Raw genomic sequence first — 18,418 nt, forward strand, 5'->3', positions numbered from 1 at the left:
TGAATATTTCTCACACATTAATTCTCTTTGATGTATGAATAAATAAATAGTTAAATAATGTTCAGAGGAAGCAACGTTCTTATTTAGAGATGGGGAGAGGAGAGGAGAGGAGAGGAGAGGAGAGGAGAGGAGAGGAGAGGAGGAACGTTCTTATTATACAAAGTCATTTCTTACCTAAAATGGTCTCGTGTCCTGACTAATCCCTCATTACACACACTCACGCACTAGCGTGTGCACACACACACACACACACACACACACACACACACACACGCACGCACACGCACACTGAAGTGGAATCTATTTGTGCATAAATCAACCCAGTGCTACTTTAGTCGACTAAAACTATGATGGAAATACTGTCTGTCTGTCTGTCTGTCTGTCTGTCTGTCTGTCTGTCTGTCTGTCTGTCTGTCTGTCTGTCATACAGTTGACGTTTCCTCAGGCTAAGCTGCTGTTGATGTCATGTGACCAGGAGGACATGAATGATTGGTTCCACAGTCTGACCTCGGCTATCACGTAATTATTATTATTATTATTATTGGTCAAGCCTGAGGGGTAGAGTAGACCCTTTATCTTCTCAGGTTTGGCAGTTCTGTGATGTTGTTTTCCACTGAATTCAGCAATATGGTAGAGGGTCGTCAACACATTGAACTGTTTAATGTGAACACATTGAACTGTTTAATGTGAACACATTGAACTGTTTAATGTGAACACATTGAACTGTTTAATGAGTGAATCGTTTGTTCGTCCGTCAGGAAGCTGAAGTCTGAGAACACGGTGATCCATCAGAGAGATGATCTGTGCAGGAGACCCCTGAGACCTGCCCCTGGAGACCCCTCCTCTCCCAGAGCCCTGAGACCTGCCCCTGGAGACCCCAGAGCCCTGAGACCTGCCCCTGGAGACCCCTCCTCTCCCAGACCCCTCAGACCTGCCCCGGGAATCCCCAAGCAGAATGAGAACGCACTCGACACCCCTGGGAGGAAGAAGCCACACCCCCAGAGCCCTGCAGTCTTCCATGGGAGACCCCAAACCCCCCAGACCACCTCCATGACTCCTGGCAGGAAGAGACCCCAAACCCCCCAGACCACCTCCATGACTCCTGGCAGGAAGAGACCCCAGGTGAGTCCAAGGCAAGCTAGAGTTCTCATCCGAAAACACGAAAAAGCCATAAATAATAATAATAAAACTTTATTTGTATAGCACCTTTCATGACATGAAATGCAGCTCAAAGTGCTTTACAGAACAATGGAGAATAAAAGAAAAGCAAGGCAACGACATTAAAAAAACAAAAACAATCAGTAATGCAGTACAATGAGGACATGAATAACAAAAAAATAAAAGATCAATTAAAAGCAATGTTGTAGAAGTGGGTCTTGAGCTGAGCTTTAAAAATGTCTACAGAGGCTGCCTGACGAAGGTACAGTGGGAGTTTGTTCCATGCCGACGGCCCGTAGAAGCAAAAAGCTGCTTCCCCGTATTTTTTAGTTGCCATTTTTTTTAGGCAAAGCGAGCAGGCCAGCAGTGGAAGACCTTAGGGGGCGGTTGGGACATATTTAGGCAGGCAGTCATGTAGGTAGGAAGGTGTGGGACCATTGAGAACTTTATACACAAGTAAAAGAATTTTAAAATCAATCCTAAAAAAGAAAAAAGCCACTATATGGCGGAAATAAAGGATTTATGCAACTCACGTTAATTGGCTGATAATGTTCCAAACATTCTAATGGTCTCCAGCCGTTTCCAGGAATGAGTAAAGATGTTCTGAATCGAAGTAGCAGCGGTCCTCTGAAGTGACGCAGTTAATATGTCCAAAACTGTCCCCGTTAACGAAGTGCAACTCATTCACCGTTGGCTAACGTTGTGCAACAGTCCCGAACAGAGCTATACAATATTATGACAACTGTCAACTTGGCTAAAATCTACTAGGTTACTGTATGGTTTACATTAATCAATCAAACCCACATAGGCACATACCAGCGTAACCAAAAGAACAGACATACAAACAATCAACATGCCGCTCGATGGCATGTGGACAGCTTGCAGATCTGGGGTTGGGGCCGTTTTCGGGCAGAGATTGAGACCTCTAAGGCAAGCAGTGGTCAGAGCTGGAACTGCAGATTGGCCCGTGTACATTTAGCACTAATTTCTGCTCTACCCCCCTCCGCCCCCCAGGTGAGTGAGGAGCGTACTGAGCATGCTCAGAAGTCACATGACGGTGGAAGCATCGTCTCGGATGAACCTGAAGACAAGAGGATGAGACTGGACAGGTAGCGCACGCACACACACACCCATTATAACACACACACACACACCCATTATACCCAAGTCTGACCCATTAATAATCATCTTCTTATCCTGCGTCTGTCTGTCTGTCTGTCTGTCTGTCTGTCTGTCTGTCTGTCTGTCTGTCTGTCTGTCTGTCTGTCTGTCTGTCTGTCTGTCTGTCTGTCTGTCTGCCTGCCTGCCTGCCTGCCTGTCTGTCTGTCTGCCTGCCTGCCTGTCTGTCTGTCTCTCTGCCTGTCTGTCTCTCTCAGCAGTGAGACAGCGTCCAGATGTGTGCTCCTGTAAGCCGTCCAGTGGAAGCGGGTGTTCCTCAGGGCTCTGTCCTCCTAAAGGGTTAACCCATTCTGACCTGAGATCAGATTCATACGAGGTTTCCACTGGACACACACTGGTCTGATTAACCCATTCTGACCTGAGATCAGATTCTAAAAATGTCAGTCGTTCTTCGATTTTTCAAAAGATAGCAGACCTACAAGCTATGTAGATCTGCTATTTTTCAATAGCTAAAGCATAACGTGATGCTAACACCAAAAGGGTTAATGAACGCTGGAGTCCCCCCGGGTTCTGTACCAGAACCTCTACTTTTTAACGTTTAAACTTCCTCTAGATCAGTGGTTCTCAACCAGTGGTCGTCCCCAGGTTGGGTCCCGGGAAAAAGTCTAATCTCTTTTTTTTGGCTGAAATTAGTAGAAAGAATGTAGTTCTACGTTGTGGACTACATTCATATGCCTTCTGTAGTTCTACGTTGTGGACTACATTTAAAATGTCTTCTGTAGTTCTACGTTGTGGAATACATTCATAATGTCTTCTGTAGTTCTATGTTGTGGACTACATTTAAAATGTCTTCTGTAGTTCTACGTTGTGGACTACATTTAAACATGGTCATTTATTACCATGTTTCCAAAGATTTTATCGTTTTACTACTAATACATAAAATACTATTATAATACTATACGATTATTACTGATACTACATTACAATACTAGAGTCTTTAGTCCTGTCTGTCTGTCTGTCTGTACTGTACTGTGCAATAATTATAATAAGTGTAGAATGTACCAAAGTATGGGAGTCATTCTGCAGAGTGTAAATTGAACCGTTATGATTCATAAAGTGTGACATCATGGTCTCAGTCCATCTGGCTGTGGATGAAGGATTATATATCCATCCTCTTCATCATGGTCTGGACTCCAGAGTCCATAGACATGCACACACATACACGCACGCGCACACACACACACGCACGCGCACACACACACACACACACGCACGCACGCACACGCTCACGCACACACCAGACCAGACATTAATTCAACTCCAGAGTCCATAGACATACACACACACACGCACGCACACACACACACGCGCACACACACACACACGCACACACACACACACGCACACACCAGACATTAATTCAGTCCATGGAGTTCAGACCAGTATGTATTTTCATGTTAAAGTCAGATGAGAATACGTCCCGTTTTATAGATATTTATATCTATATTAATAATAAAGTCTGGCGTTCGTCTCTGAGCCGAGCTCATATTTATATCCGCAGATTAATTCGTTCATCCATTAAAACCCGGAAAGCATAATTATTTCATAACTTTGGCAAAACTTCAAAGCTCATTTCATTATATCATCACGGAATGGTGAACATTGAAGTCTTTGATTATATATTCTTCAAGTATTTGATTATAATATATCGTTTGTTGATTGTTAAATATTGTTCCAACGCATATCTTTGTTTCTGGAGTCCACCTGGATCAAAATGCATTTAATTCTGGGGTCGTCTTTGACATGAAAATGTTTGAGCATGTTACATTTAATTAATTTAAATGTGTTGAAATACTCAAAGCAGACAATCTATACCAGATGAATAACCCATTCATAGTTACGCTCCAGAAATGATTGATAAAGTTTATTTTGTTGCTGTTTTTAATCACCTCATGTCTGATTCTAGTGTTATTGTGTTTTAATTACTTTTATTACTTAATTACTTTATTAAAGTACTGTATCATAATATGATATAGTACTTTATTGTGATATTATCACAATAAAGTGTCATATCACTTTGTGCCGCACTGTGAGCTTGTAGATCTTTTTATGTTTTAATCTTGAGAACAACTGATAGATCTGGGGTCTCAACAGGGTATTGTAGCCTATATAATGAATTCAATTAATAATTAGCTACTCTTAATTAAGATGTTTCTATGCATTAATTGATACTGATAATTAGTTAAGATATTAGTTAGATAATTGATAATTAGTTAAGATATTAGTTAGCTAATTGATAATTAGTTAAGATATTAGTTAGATAATTGATAATTAGTTAAGATATTAGTTAGCTACAGTAATTGATAATTAGTTAAGATATTAGTTAGCTAATTGATAATTAGTTAAGATATTAGTTAGCTAATTGATAATTAGTTAAGATATTAGTTAGCTAATTGATAATTAGTTAAGATATTAGTTAGCTAATTGATAATTAGTTAAGATATTAGTTAGCTAATTGATAATTAGTTAAGATATTAGTTAGCTACAGTAATTGATAATTAGTTAAGATATTAGTTAGCTACAGTAATTGATAATTAGTTAAGACGTTTCTATGCATATTGTGCCTTCTGTCAGACACTTGTGATGTCATTAGGACACTTGTGATGTCATTAGGATTAGGACACTTGTGATGTCATTAGGACACTTGTGATGTCACAAGGGGATGAGTTGCAATTCCTTCATAAACATGACGTGAATGTGTTTGATTTACATGATATGAATAATCAATCATAATTACTCTGATTTTGTGATGATAATTTTACATAAAAATATATTATGACGAAAATGTTTTATTATATAAAAGGCTACTATGCACCGATCACTAGTGAAATCACAAAGCTTTATAAATGATTTATATATTTTTATTCTTTGTGTATTTTCTGTGCTGCTACTGTATGTGTCTTATATCGCCCCCTACTGTATGTGGAGCCACAATAAACTAATAGATTAGAATTATTGTCACCGTTGTGTGTGTGTGTGTGTGTGTGTGTGTGTGTGTGTGTGTGTGTGTGTGTGTGTGTGTGTGTGTTCGGGGCTCTCCCCAGGTTGGCAGAGACAGGAGTTTTGATTGATTGATTGAAATATTTATTACTCATACAAAGACTCAATACAAAGACTGTTAACTGTGAGTGGACGACACCATAAAGCATTACACTTGTTTACAAGAGGGTCCACCATGTTCAATTCATCAAAGAGTGCCCATGAAGGATTACAGCTCAACAACTATTATTTTTATTTATTTTTACACTGGGTGAAAAAAAAGTGGGATAAAAGTTTAAAAAAACAAAGATTATAAGAGAATGTTGCCTCGGACCCTCTTTAACCCTCCCTAACCTCCTTAACTAACCCTCCCTAACCTCCTTAACTAACCCTAACCAAACACAGCGGACCCATATTCCTACATCTGTAACAGCCACCTCCTTAACTAACCCTCCCTATAACCTCCTTAACTAACCATCCCTAACCATTTATATTCCTACTCCGTAACAGTTGAGTCCACATTGAGTTGTACTGATTCAGTAGAAGGTATGTTATGCTGTACACTTCCTTCCACATTGAGTTGTACTGATTCAGTAGAAGGTATGTTATGCTGTACACTTCCTTCCACATTGAGTTGTACTGATTTAAAGGTATAGTACTTTTAAAGAACGTGTGTGCTGTATTATATTGTATGTATTATAAGAGAATGTTCTCCTTAAGTTCTCTCATGTTAAAACATTTCCTTCAGCCGATTATTGTGTTTGACACATTAATTCTCCAGAACCCCCCCCCCCCCCCCCCAGCTAACCCCTCAGATTGTTCTATTGACCTGTACTTCCCCTAGGGGGCGGCGGTGGATCAGCGGTAGAGCGGCCGGATGGTAACCGCAATGTCCCCGGTTCGATCCCTGACGGCTCCCCCAGAGTTAGTGTGGAAGTGTCCTTGAGCAAGACTCTGAACCCCTGATTGCTCCTGATGTGCAGGTTGGTGCCTTGCATGGTTTCCTCCACCATCGGTGTGTGAATTATTATTACGAAGTTCATAGCGCGGCACCGAGTGCCGCGCTATGAACTTGTAGATCTGCTATTTTAGAAAAATCGTGAAAATGTGCCTCAAATCTTTGAATATATATAGGCCTATATTCTTTCAGAGTTTCACTTTTTAACTCAAATCTATGCATGGGGTCAAACTGGAACAACATATTTTCAGATGGGGGTCGGCGGCCAATTTTCGGGGTCTTTGACACGAAATATTGAGAAACACTGATTCAGAAACATGAGAGTTTTCAGGAAAAAATGACATTTTAAAAATACATTTTTTTTAAATTTCGGGTTAACCTGAGGCCCAACATTGTGTTGTTTTCTGCTCTGTTGTCTAGATAATAGTTTTGGGAGCGTTTACAATGGTGTGTGGATCTCATTCCTTTCTTAGTTATTCTTTTGGATCCTGCGCCCGTTGAAATGTCATAACACATGAGAGATATGACAGATCATTAAACACGACAATCGTTTAGTACGAGTCATACTAAACGATTGTCTATTATTTAACACGAGTCCTGGATACTTTCTCACCAGTTAAGCAGCCTGCAATGGTGTAGTTCTCTTTGATTGATTGATTGATTTAAATATTTATTAACAGTTTGCAGAATTACAGTACATTTCAAGCACAAACTCAATACAAAGACTGTTAACTGTGAGTGGATGACCCAATTAAGCATTACACTTGTTTACAACAGGGTCCACCATGTTCAATTCATCAAAACATTTAGAGACGTACAAATAGACACTTCTATATAGTTAAAGAACAGAACAGGAAGGAAGGAAGGAAGCAAAAAGGGAAAAGAAACATATACAGTGAGGGGGGAAAAGTCTAAACAAGTCTAAACATTATAAAGACTAGACACAAACAGAAACTCAATTTAAATTGTTATTTAAACTCTTTAATCCTTCATAAACAATGAGGTGAATTCTTAGCATATATTTTTATTTAACCTATAAAAAAACCCACATTGAGAATAAAGTCTCTTTTACCAGTTCATACTAACCCTGGTTAGATTAGAGTTAAAGGGTTAGTGTGAACAGGTTGAGTACATTTAGCTAATAACTAGGGTAAGTATTAGTTAACTAGCTATTTGGTTCTAACTAGGGTTAGGTTTATAACTGGCTATTTGAGTACATTTAGGTTCTAACTAGGGTAGGTATTAGTTAGGTTTATAACTGGCTATTTGAGTACATTATAAGGTTCTAACTAGGGTAGGTATTAGTTAGGTTTATAACTGGCTATTTGAGTACATTTAGGCTACACATGTTGCCCTATGAATGCTTCCTAAAACATGCATTCTAAACATACAACACAGCACAGATACAGCAGAATGTAGTCTCTGATGCCACCTGGTGGTGACAACCGACAACTGCAGGATGCGGCAGCGTGTATTTCCATCCGTACGACTCTTGTCGAAAACAGCCGATGTTTGGCTCCGTCTTATCGGCAAATTTAGGACTTCCGGTTTGAGAGGGCTCCGTCTAATGAACAAATTTAAAATTTCCTGTTTGAGAGCTAGAAAATTTAAGACATCCGGTTAACTTCAGAATAAAATTATGTTTGGCTCCGTCTAATCGGCAAATTTAGGACTTCCGGTTTGAGAGGGCTCCGTCTAATGAGCAAATTTAAAATTTCCTGTTTGAAAGCTAGCAAATTTATGACATCCGGTTGCCTTCAGAATAAAGTTAGGGTTATTTAATTAGACAGTGCCGTGACGGGCCTAGCTAGGCGCTAGCCGCTAGCTGACCAGCTAGCTGTGTGTCTTCACTCTTCATGACCTAAAAACGACACTTTATTTGTTGTAAAACTTTCTTTTTTTGAATCGACAGTTTGTGTTAAATAATCTTCAATTTTTTAGAACAACAATGAAACACTTAAACACGTATTAATATAATATCCATGAAGATAGCATAAAGCTAACGATAGCTAAAGCTAACTTAAGCTTTAGTTGATCTTTTAAATGTCCTCCTTAGTATAAATATAATATTAATAATTAATATATACTCTAAGATGTCGTCACTGTTTTGTTGTTCTGTTCTTGGAGTATAAAAGTAATATTATTTATCGTAATTATTAATGTCCTTGCTATTATTTTAATGTTTTATTCCTTTTTTTTCTCCATTAATTTCTCTGTAAAGCACTTTGAGCTGCATTTCATTTCATGAAAGGTGCTACAAATAAATAAATAGTTTTATTATTATTATTTTATTAACGCACACTGCGCATGCTCAGTTCCGCTCGTACGACAACAGCCGAGTGACGTAGTTCGGCACTTCGGCTGTTCCCGGCGGTCTGTTGGACACTGTTGGACGGAGAAGTATAATTGTAGCTCTGTCAGTATAATTCAACCGCCAGATGGCGCTTTTACCCACTTTTCACTGCATTTTGCATCACAGTGCAGCTCAAAGCTCAGAGTGTGAAGGTCATGATGAACCACGGGGCGGCGAAACTGAGCCGTTATAGCAGATCTAAAAGCCCACAACAAGTCTCACCCACGGCGCCTTGTGGGCTTGTAGATCTGCTGTTTCTGAACGCGACGACACCGTCATACGACGGTGCATAAATGTACCTGTAGAAAGTTCAACTAGCTATTATTAATGTAACGTTTTACTTCATATTAATGAGCATGATGTGTTAGTTATAATTAATACTACTAGTAATAGTACTACTACTAGTAATAATACTACTAATAATAATAATAGATAGATAGATCTTTATTTGTCAATGAAACAACGAAATTCAGTTTAGAGCTTCACCTTCACCACTGGCATCAAATAAATATCCATACTGTAATAATAATAATAATAATAATAATAATAATAATAATACTAGTAATACTACTACTACTACTGTTGTCCTGTATTGTTTGTATGTTTAAACCACTACTTTTGCTGTAACCTAATTGCCCTTCTGGGACATTAAAATACCTTGAATCTTGAATTACTACTACTACTACTACTAATAATAATAATAATAATAATAATAATAATAATAATAATAATAATAATAATTAATAATAAAGTCTGTGGTGATGTGAGAAGATACAGTGGTTCTCAACCAGTGGTCCGGGGACCACCAGCGGTCCTTGAAGTGATTCCAGGTGGTCTTAGCTAAATGATGGAGTTATAGTTGGTAACCAAATTGACCCTTATTATTTATATTATACTCTTCAGAGCTTCGGTTTCATGTTACAATTCTCAAGAGTTAAATGATTGTTATGTTAAACATCTGCATTACTTAATTTACAAGAAGTCCAACTCAATAATAATATCAATATGGTAATAATCACACCTGTGTGAAGTGAGGGGCGCTCTTATCATCTTACATCGAGGAGGGAATCCGGTACAGCTACGATTAGGTGATGCAATGATGATGTTGTAAACGGTGACAAAACAAATACTGTTAAACACCCACAATAAAACTAGGAATAAGCATGCCGACTATACTAAATCTATATACTATAATAACTATACTATACTATAATAAAACTAGGAATAAGCATGCAGACTATACTAAATCTATATACTATAATAACTATACTATACTATAATAAAACTAGGAATAAGCATGCAGACTATACTAAATCTATATACTATAATAACTATACTATACTATAATAAAACTAGGAATAAGCATGCCGACTATACTAAATCTATATACTATAATAACTATACTATACTATAATAAAACTAGGAATAAGCATGCAGACTATACTAAATCCAATAAAACTAGGAATAAGCATGCCGTCTATACTAAATCTATATACTATAATAACTATACTATACTAAATCCAATAAAACTAGGAATAAGCATGCAGACTATACTAAATCCAATAAAACTAGGAATAAGCATGCCGACTATACTAAATCCCAAACACAGCCTACCACCCGTGACCATCCCACCTGCTATAATGGCACAGCTGGGCCAAATGTACACCGTTATGAGGAACTACTATTAAGTTAAATCATTAAAACAGCTGATTTGCACAAACAATAAACAAAACAAATAACCAAAATAATAGGGACAAAAACAGCAGAGGTAAAGAGCTCCTCCTAATAAAACAAAAGGACAATATTAATACATGTTAAACATTATGCTTCATTTACAACTTTACATTGAACATACCATGTCATTAAAACTATGTATTAAATATCCTTTAATAAACTAAACAAAACCGGCAATTTATTTTTCTTTTTATCACCAGTATTTGGTCTGATGTCTGCTGCTATTTTAACATTTAATTAATTGATATAAAATGTTAATGAGTGTAAAATGTGTCCAGTCTTACTGTGTCCAGGTGTGTTTCTGAATGTCTCTGTGGAGATGAAGACGATATAATACAGATAATAGATAGTTTATTATATAAACTATACTTTTATTAAACGTTCTTCTTTAGTCTCTATGACACCTGTCAGGGTTACAGACGCACGCACACACACACACACACACACACACACACACACACACAGTGGGACTATATAATCATGTGGACATTTTAACCTGATCTGTCAATCATTAACATTTAGTCTGGTTTCAAAATGGAGTCGGTTCTCACCGACTGTAATCTGATAATGAACTTTAACCCCTTACTGATCCCATCAATCAGCACTTCTCTACTGACTGTAATACTATTTCGTACAAAGTACATTTACTCTGAATTACTAACAAGTGGCTTACAGATGACCTCCTGGGGTTATGGCCTTATGGACAACAAAAAACCAAAAACGTGCCCGAGGAGGAAGCATCAGTTAATCTGATTGGTCCGTAGACTGTTTGAGTGACAGCCAGGACTTCTAGATATGTAGATAAATTGTAATGTGATGTAATGTGATTTCCTGGTCTGTGTAGACATCTCATCCCAGCGTTGTTCTCATCATTCATTACCAAACAGTCATACATCTACAGTCTAATGACCATTCTATCATGGTCTAAACATCAGCAGTATCGACCAGTCTAGTATTGACCAGTCTAATGACCAGTCTATCATGGTCTAAACATCACTAGTATTGACCAGTAGAAGAGAGTGGCGACACGCTTTGATCTCGCCGCAAAGAAGGGTGCTATGGGCTATAGTTCCACACATTGGAACTATCCCATTGAGACAAAGCGGGGTGCTACAGTATGGGCTATAGTTCCACACACTGGAACTATCCCATTGAGACAAAGCGGGGTGCTACAGTATGGGCTATAGTTCCACACATTGGAACTATCCCATTGAGACAAAGCGGGGTGCTATGGGCCATAGTTCCACACATTGGAACTATCCTATTGAGACAAAGTGGGGTGCTGTGGGCTATAGTTCCACACATTGGAACTATCCCATTGAGACAAAGCGGGGTGCTATGGGCCATAGTTCCACACATTGGAACTATCCTATTGAGACAAAGTGGGGTGCTGTGGGCTATAGTTCCACACATTGGAACTATCCCATTGAGACAAAGTGGGGTGCTATGGGCTATAGTTAATAATAATAATAATAATAATACATTTTATTTATATGGCGCCTTTCAGGTCACTCAAGGTCGCCTAACAAAACAGAAAAGAAATACAATACAATAAAGCAAGTTTAAAAAAACACAATTTTAGTTCCACACATTGGGGCGACTGTGGCTCAGGAGGTAGAGCAGGTCGTCCAATGATCCATGGGTCGGCGGTTCGAATCCCAGCTCCTCCTGTCTACATGTTGAAGTGTCCTTGGGCAAAGACACTGAACCCCAAATTGCTCCCGATGTGCTGGTTGGTACCTTGCATGGCTTCCGCCGCATTCGGTGTATGAATGTGTGAATGTAATGCACAATGTAAAGCGCCTTGGATAAAGGCGCTATATAAATGCACCATTTGCCATTTATCCCATTGAGACAAAGCGGGGTGCTATGGGCTATAGTTCCTTGGAACTATCCCATTGAGATAGAATGAGCACTTCCTCATTCCATTGTTACAATGGGAGTCGACACTCTCATACTAGATCACGCTGGTGTAGACCATCGTACATTCAGGTATCCTATCGTATCATATCTCTAAACATCCCTTCTAACCAGTCTATTCACGTCATTCTAATCAGTCTACTCCTGTCCCTAACCCTATACATTAAACTGTCCTATCGTATCATATCTCTAAACATCCCTTCTAACCAGTCTATTCACGTCATTCTAATCAGTCTACTCCTGTCCCTAACCCTACATTAAACTGTCCTATAGTATCATATCTCTAAACATCCCTTCTAACCAGTCTATTCACGTCATTCTAATCAGTCTCCTCCTGTCCCTAACCCTACATTAAACTGTCCTATAGTATCATATCTACTCCTGTCCCTAACCCTACATTAAACTGTCCTATAGTATCATATCTACTCCTGTCCCTAACCCTACATTAAACTGTCCTATAGTATCATATCTTCTCCTGTCCCTAACCCTACATTAAACTGTCCTATCGTATCATATCTTCTCAACGTCAGTTGTAATCAGCCTCTCCACAGTCTTCTGCAGAGCCTTCTTGATGACTCCCTTCAGGGTGAACTTCTTCTTCTTGCGGTCCAGCAGTCGGTCCAGCTCGTCGCTCAGCTCCCTGACCTCGTTGCGCAGCTCGTTGATCTCCGTGTCTTTGGCCTTGACGTTCTTCCTGAACTTGAAGAGCACCTCGTCCTTCTCGGCCACGTCCTCCTTCAGCCTCCTGTTGTCCGACGTGGACGTCTCCAGGTTCTTCTCCTTGTGGCGCAGCGCCGCTCGCTGCTCCTGCATCTCGGCCCGCGTGGCCGTCAGCTCCTCGTCCAGGTCCTCGCCTCGGTTCTGCGCCGTGAACAGGTGCTCCGTGATGGCCTTCTGCTCCGAGAACAGCTCCTCCCGCTCCTCCATCCAGCCGCGGTCCATGGAGGCCATCTGGTTGCGGCTGTTCTCGGCCATGGCGTTCTTCTCCACGAACCACACGTGCTCCTGGCCGAGCCACTCGCCCTTCACGCTGTCCAGCTCGCACTCCACCCTCACCTTCTCCTCGGTGGTCTCGGCCAGGGCCTTCTGGTTGGAGAGCAGCGAGCAGTGGACCTGCTGGAACTTGGTCCTGGTGGCCTTCAGCTTCTCCTCCATGTCCTTGACCTTCTGCACCAGCGCGTTGAACTTCTGCGCCAGCGCCTGGTGGTCGCGGCCCTGCTGCTGCTTCTCCCGGACGAGCGAGTCGCTCGCCTCCATCTCGCCCTTCGCGTGGCGGAAGTCGTCCGCCAGCCGGCGGAAGCTGTCCTGGAAGTCTCGTGTGAAGCGCTTCTGCTCTCCCGCCGTGGCGTTGAGCTTCAGCTGCAGGGCGTCCATCTGCTGGCGCAGCTTGTCCTTCTCGTGGCGCGCCTCGCTGCCCACCAGGCCCTTCCACTGCCTCTCCAGGTCCTCGTGGTTCCGGAGCAGAGACTCCTTCAGGGCGTTGAAGCTGCTCACCGCGTCGCCGAGTGCCTCCCTCACGTCCTCCTCCTCCTCCCGCTCCGCCTCCGGCCCGGCGTTCCTGGCGACGATGTGCCTCATGGCGGCCTCGGCCTGCCACGCCGACTGCAGCTCCTGACTCAGCGTCTGCTTCTCGGCCCTCAGCTCCGCCAGAGTCTGCTTCCTCCGCCGCCGCAGGGGAGACGCCACGTCCGGATCTGTGGCGCCGCCCGTGCCCGGGTGCCGGCCGAATCCCGCCGGGTGTGGAGCGGGAGGAGCGGCCAGGGAGTCGGCGCTGAGGCTGGAGGAGGACGGGCCCCGGGAGGCCGCCTGGCACCGCGCCACGGTCGGCCCGTAGCTGCTCTTAAAGTGCTGAACGCGGTAGTTGAACAGCTGCTTGGCTCGCACGATCTGCCTGTGGTCCTTCTTCTGCAATGTGTTGTCCGTTGGTCGCTTGACCGACATCTTCCGCTCGCTCTGCGCGACGCCAAACCGTTCACGAGAATGTATCCCTCTGGTGTCACCCGTGTGGCACGTAAAGATGCAGTAGGTTGGTTGTGAGGAAGCAGTAGGTTGGTTCTGATTGGCTCTGAGGAAGCAGTGATGCGGACAATATACGGAGAACATATAAGGAGAACTCCGGAGCCTCATGGACGGACTTAGTGACGTCAATGCCCAAATTAGGACAACAGCCACACCCACCTCTGTGCTCATTGGCTGCCACCTCAGACGACCTCCCTGCCTCGGATGGGTACAGAGCCTGCCTGGGAATCAGGAGGCTGCAGGTTCAAGTCCTGGCTCTGACATAGTGTCACAAAATCATGAAAATATTACATACTATAGTATGCCGTCTGAAACCATGGACTACAGTGTTTTTTCATGATTTTCATCTTTTTTCAAATCCTCTAAAATCACGAAAAACGACATGTTATAGGCATATGCCGTCCGAAACCAAATATGAGAAATATATACATTTGGTTATATATTTACTGCAGTCTGCTACTAGTCCTACATACTTACACCTAGAAAGCCTCATCATTTTGGACCATGGGCTATAGCCCATATCGTACGGCATACTATAGCGCGCCGTTTTTCATCATTTTTGAGGATTTGAAAAAAATGAAAAAATTTAAAAAGGAATCCGCAATTTGCGCAATTTGCGCAATTTCCATTTCCGCAATTTCCGCAATTACCATTTCTTGCAATTTCCGCAATTTCCGCAATTCCGCAATTTGACAAAAACGATGGGTTATAGCCCATGTTTTTTGAAATTTTGAAAAAAAAAGTTATCCTCATTTCTCATCATTTTGGACCATGGGCTATAGCCCATATCGTACGGCATACTATAGCGCGCCGTTTTTCATCATTTTTGAGGATTTGAAAAAAATGACGAAATGACAAAAACGATGGGTTATAGCCCATGTTTTTTGAAATTTTGAAAAAAAAAGTTAGCCTCGTTTCTCATCATTTTGGACCGTGGGCTATAGCCCATATCGTACGGCATACTATAGCGCGCAGTTTTTCATCATTTTTGAGGATTTGAAAAAAATGACGAAATGACAAAAACGATGGGTTATAGCCCATGTTTTTTTAAATTTTGAAAAAAAAAGTTATCCTCGTTTCTCATCATTTTGGACCATGGGCTATAGCCCATATCGTACGGCATACTATAGCGCGCCGTTTTTCATCATTTTTGAGGATTTGAAAAAAATGACGAAATGACAAAAACGATGGGTTATAGCCCATGTTTTTTGAAATTTTGAAAAAAAAAGTTAGCCTCGTTTCTCATCATTTTGGACCGTGGGCTATAGCCCATATCGTACGGCATACTATAGCGCGCCGTTTTTCATCATTTTTGAGGATTTGAAAAAAATGACGAAATGACAAAAACGATGGGTTATAGCCCATGTTTTTTTAAATTTTGAAAAAAAAAGTTATCCTCGTTTCTCATCATTTTGGACCATGGGCTATAGCCCATATCGTACGGCATACTATAGCGCGCCGTTTTTCATCATTTTTGAGGATTTGAAAAAAATGACGAAATGACAAAAACGATGGGTTATAGCCCATGTTTTTTGAAATTTTGAAAAAAAAAGTTATCCTCGTTTCTCATCATTTTGGACCATGGGCTATAGCCCATATCGTACGGCATACTATAGCGCGCCGTTTTTCATCATTTTTGAGGATTTGAAAAAAATGACGAAATGACAAAAACGATGGGTTATAGCCCATGTTTTTTGAAATTTTGAAAAAGAAAGTTAGCCTCGTTTCTCATCATTTTGGACCGTGGGCTATAGCCCATATCGTACGGCATACTATAGCGCGCAGTTTTTCATCATTTTTGAAGATTTGAAAAAAATGACGAAATGACAAAAACGATGGGTTATAGCCCATGTTTTTTTTAATTTTGAAAAAAAAAGTTATCCTCGTTTCTCATCATTTTGGACCGTGGGCTATAGCCCATATCGTACGGCATACTATAGCACGCCGTTTTTCATCATTTTTGAGGATTTAAAAAAAATGACGAAATGACAAAAACGATGGGTTATAGCCCATGTTTTTTGAAATTTTGGAAAAAAAAGTTAGCCTCGTTTCTCATCATTTTGGACCGTGGGCTATAGCCCATATCGTACGGCATACTATAGCGCGCAGTTTTTCATCATTATTGAAGATTTGAAAAAAAATGACGAAATGACAAAAACGATGGGTTATAGCCCATGTATTTTGAAATTTTGAAAAAAAAAGTTATCCTCGTTTCTCATCATTTTGGACCATGGGCTATAGCCCATATCGTACGGCATACTATAGCGCGCCGTTTTTCATCATTTTTGAGGATTTGAAAAAAATGACGAAATGACAAAAACGATGGGTTATAGCCCATGTTTTTTTAAATTTTGAAAAAAAAAGGTTATCCTCGTTTCTCATCATTTTGGACCATGGGCTATAGCCCATATCGTACGGCATACTATAGCGCGCCGTTTTTCATCATTTTTGAGGATTTGAAAAAAATGACGAAATGACAAAAACGATGGGTTATAGCCCATGTTTTTTGAAATTTTGAAAAAAAAAGTTAGCCTCGTTTCTCATCATTTTGGACCGTGGGCTATAGCCCATATCGTACGGCATACTATAGCGCGCAGTTTTTCATCATTTTTGAAGATTTGAAAAAAAATGACGAAATGACAAAAACGATGGGTTATAGCCCATGTTTTTTTAAATTTTGAAAAGAAAAGTTATCCTCGTTTCTCATCATTTTGGACCATGGGCTGTAGCCCATATCGTACGGCATACTATAGCGCGCCGTTTTTCATCATTTTTGAGGATTTAAAAAAAATGACGAAATGACAAAAACGATGGGTTATAGCCCATGTTTTTTGAAATTTTGAAAAAAAAAGTTATCCTCGTTTCTCATCATTTTGGACCATGGGCTATAGCCCATATCGTACGGCATACTATAGCGCGCCGTTTTTCATCATTTTTGAGGATTTGAAAAAAATGAAAAAATGTCACCATCTACTCCTAAGCTGCTGGTGTAACAGTTCAGCTGCACCGTTGTCCCTTTCTCAGTAGTGAATTCCAGGCTGCAATGAGACAAGTATAACTGAGAGACAGAGGTAAGTCGCCATCTGCTGTTGTAGTTTGGCTTTGCTGGTCATTCCAGCAAAGCCAAACTACATACTATAAGGCTGCCACAATGCAGTCTGCTGTTCCCTTAGTTTGAGTAACAAAAATAAAATAACAGGAGATTTGTCTGTTTCTTTTGCTGTTGTTAATCGCTAGACTTTGAATGTTTATGAGCCTTTTGAGAACAGCATGCCATGCACAGTGGCTCACTGGCAGGGCCGGTTCTAGGCATAGGCGAACTAGGCGGTCGCCTAGGGCCTCAACCACTGAGGGGGCCTCGTCACAGGGAGAAGATTTTTTTTTTTTTTCATGTATCCCCTATACCTTACATGGGCTACTGGCCACATGTGGCCCCCACCTAGCTTCTTAATTTTGATCTCAAAGTGCACCAGATTGAAGCATTTTCATGGCAAATTTACAATTTTTATCCGGCGTGGCAAAGCAGGAGGGGGGGGGGCCTCTGTATAATATGTTGCCTAGGGCCTCAAAAGGCCTAGAACCGGCACTGCGGATGACCATGGACGCCTGGAGGGGTGAGTGCTAGGGGTGAAGAGGTGAGTGCTAGGGGTGAAGAGGTGAGTGCTAGGGGTGAAGAGGTGAGTGCTAGGGGTGAAGAGGTGAGTGCTAGGGGGTGTAGAGGTGAGTGCTAGGGGTGAAGAGGTGAGTGCTAGGGGTGAAGAGGTGAGTGCTAGGGGTGAAGAGGTGAGTGCTAGGGGTGAAGAGGTGAGTGCTAGGAGGTGAAGAGGTGAGTGCTAGGGGTGAAGAGGTGAGTGCTAGGGGTGAAGAGGTGAGTGCTAGGGGTGAAGAGGTGAGTGCTAGGAGGTGTAGAGGTGAGTGCTAGGGGGTGAAGAGGTGAGTGCTAGGGGTGAAGAGGTGAGTGCTAGGGGTGAAGAGGTGAGTGCTAGGGGTGTAGAGGTGAGTGCTAGGAGGTGAAGAGGTGAGTGCTAGGGGTGAAGAGGTGAGTGCTAGGGGTGAAGAGGTGAGTGCTAGGGGTGAAGAGGTGAGTGCTAGGAGGTGTAGAGGTGAGTGCTAGGAGG

At 41.4% G+C, this 18,418-nt stretch overlaps 1 protein-coding gene across 2 annotated transcripts in view; it reads left to right on the forward strand.

The window, feature by feature from the left end:
* The window catches only part of arhgef39 (Rho guanine nucleotide exchange factor (GEF) 39), a 12,350-nt gene extending 9,618 nt beyond the window's left edge, over nucleotides 1-2,732 (forward strand). Inside the window, exons 9-12 of one of the 2 annotated variants that reach the window (XM_080757287.1) lie at nucleotides 431-519; nucleotides 759-1,122; nucleotides 2,173-2,267; nucleotides 2,535-2,732. In XM_080757287.1, coding sequence (XP_080613413.1) covers nucleotides 431-519; nucleotides 759-1,122; nucleotides 2,173-2,267; nucleotides 2,535-2,568 — 582 coding nt within the window. In that variant the 3' untranslated portion in view covers nucleotides 2,569-2,732. The remainder of the gene's footprint in view (nucleotides 1-430; nucleotides 520-758; nucleotides 1,123-2,172; nucleotides 2,268-2,534) is intronic. The other variant, XM_080757288.1, reaches the window with a different exon arrangement.
* Nucleotides 2,733-18,418: the final 15,686 nt, after the last annotated feature.

This window comes from Protomyctophum bolini (assembly GCF_963924005.1).
Source record: "Protomyctophum bolini genome assembly, chromosome: 23".
Taxonomy (NCBI): domain Eukaryota; kingdom Metazoa; phylum Chordata; class Actinopteri; order Myctophiformes; family Myctophidae; genus Protomyctophum; species Protomyctophum bolini.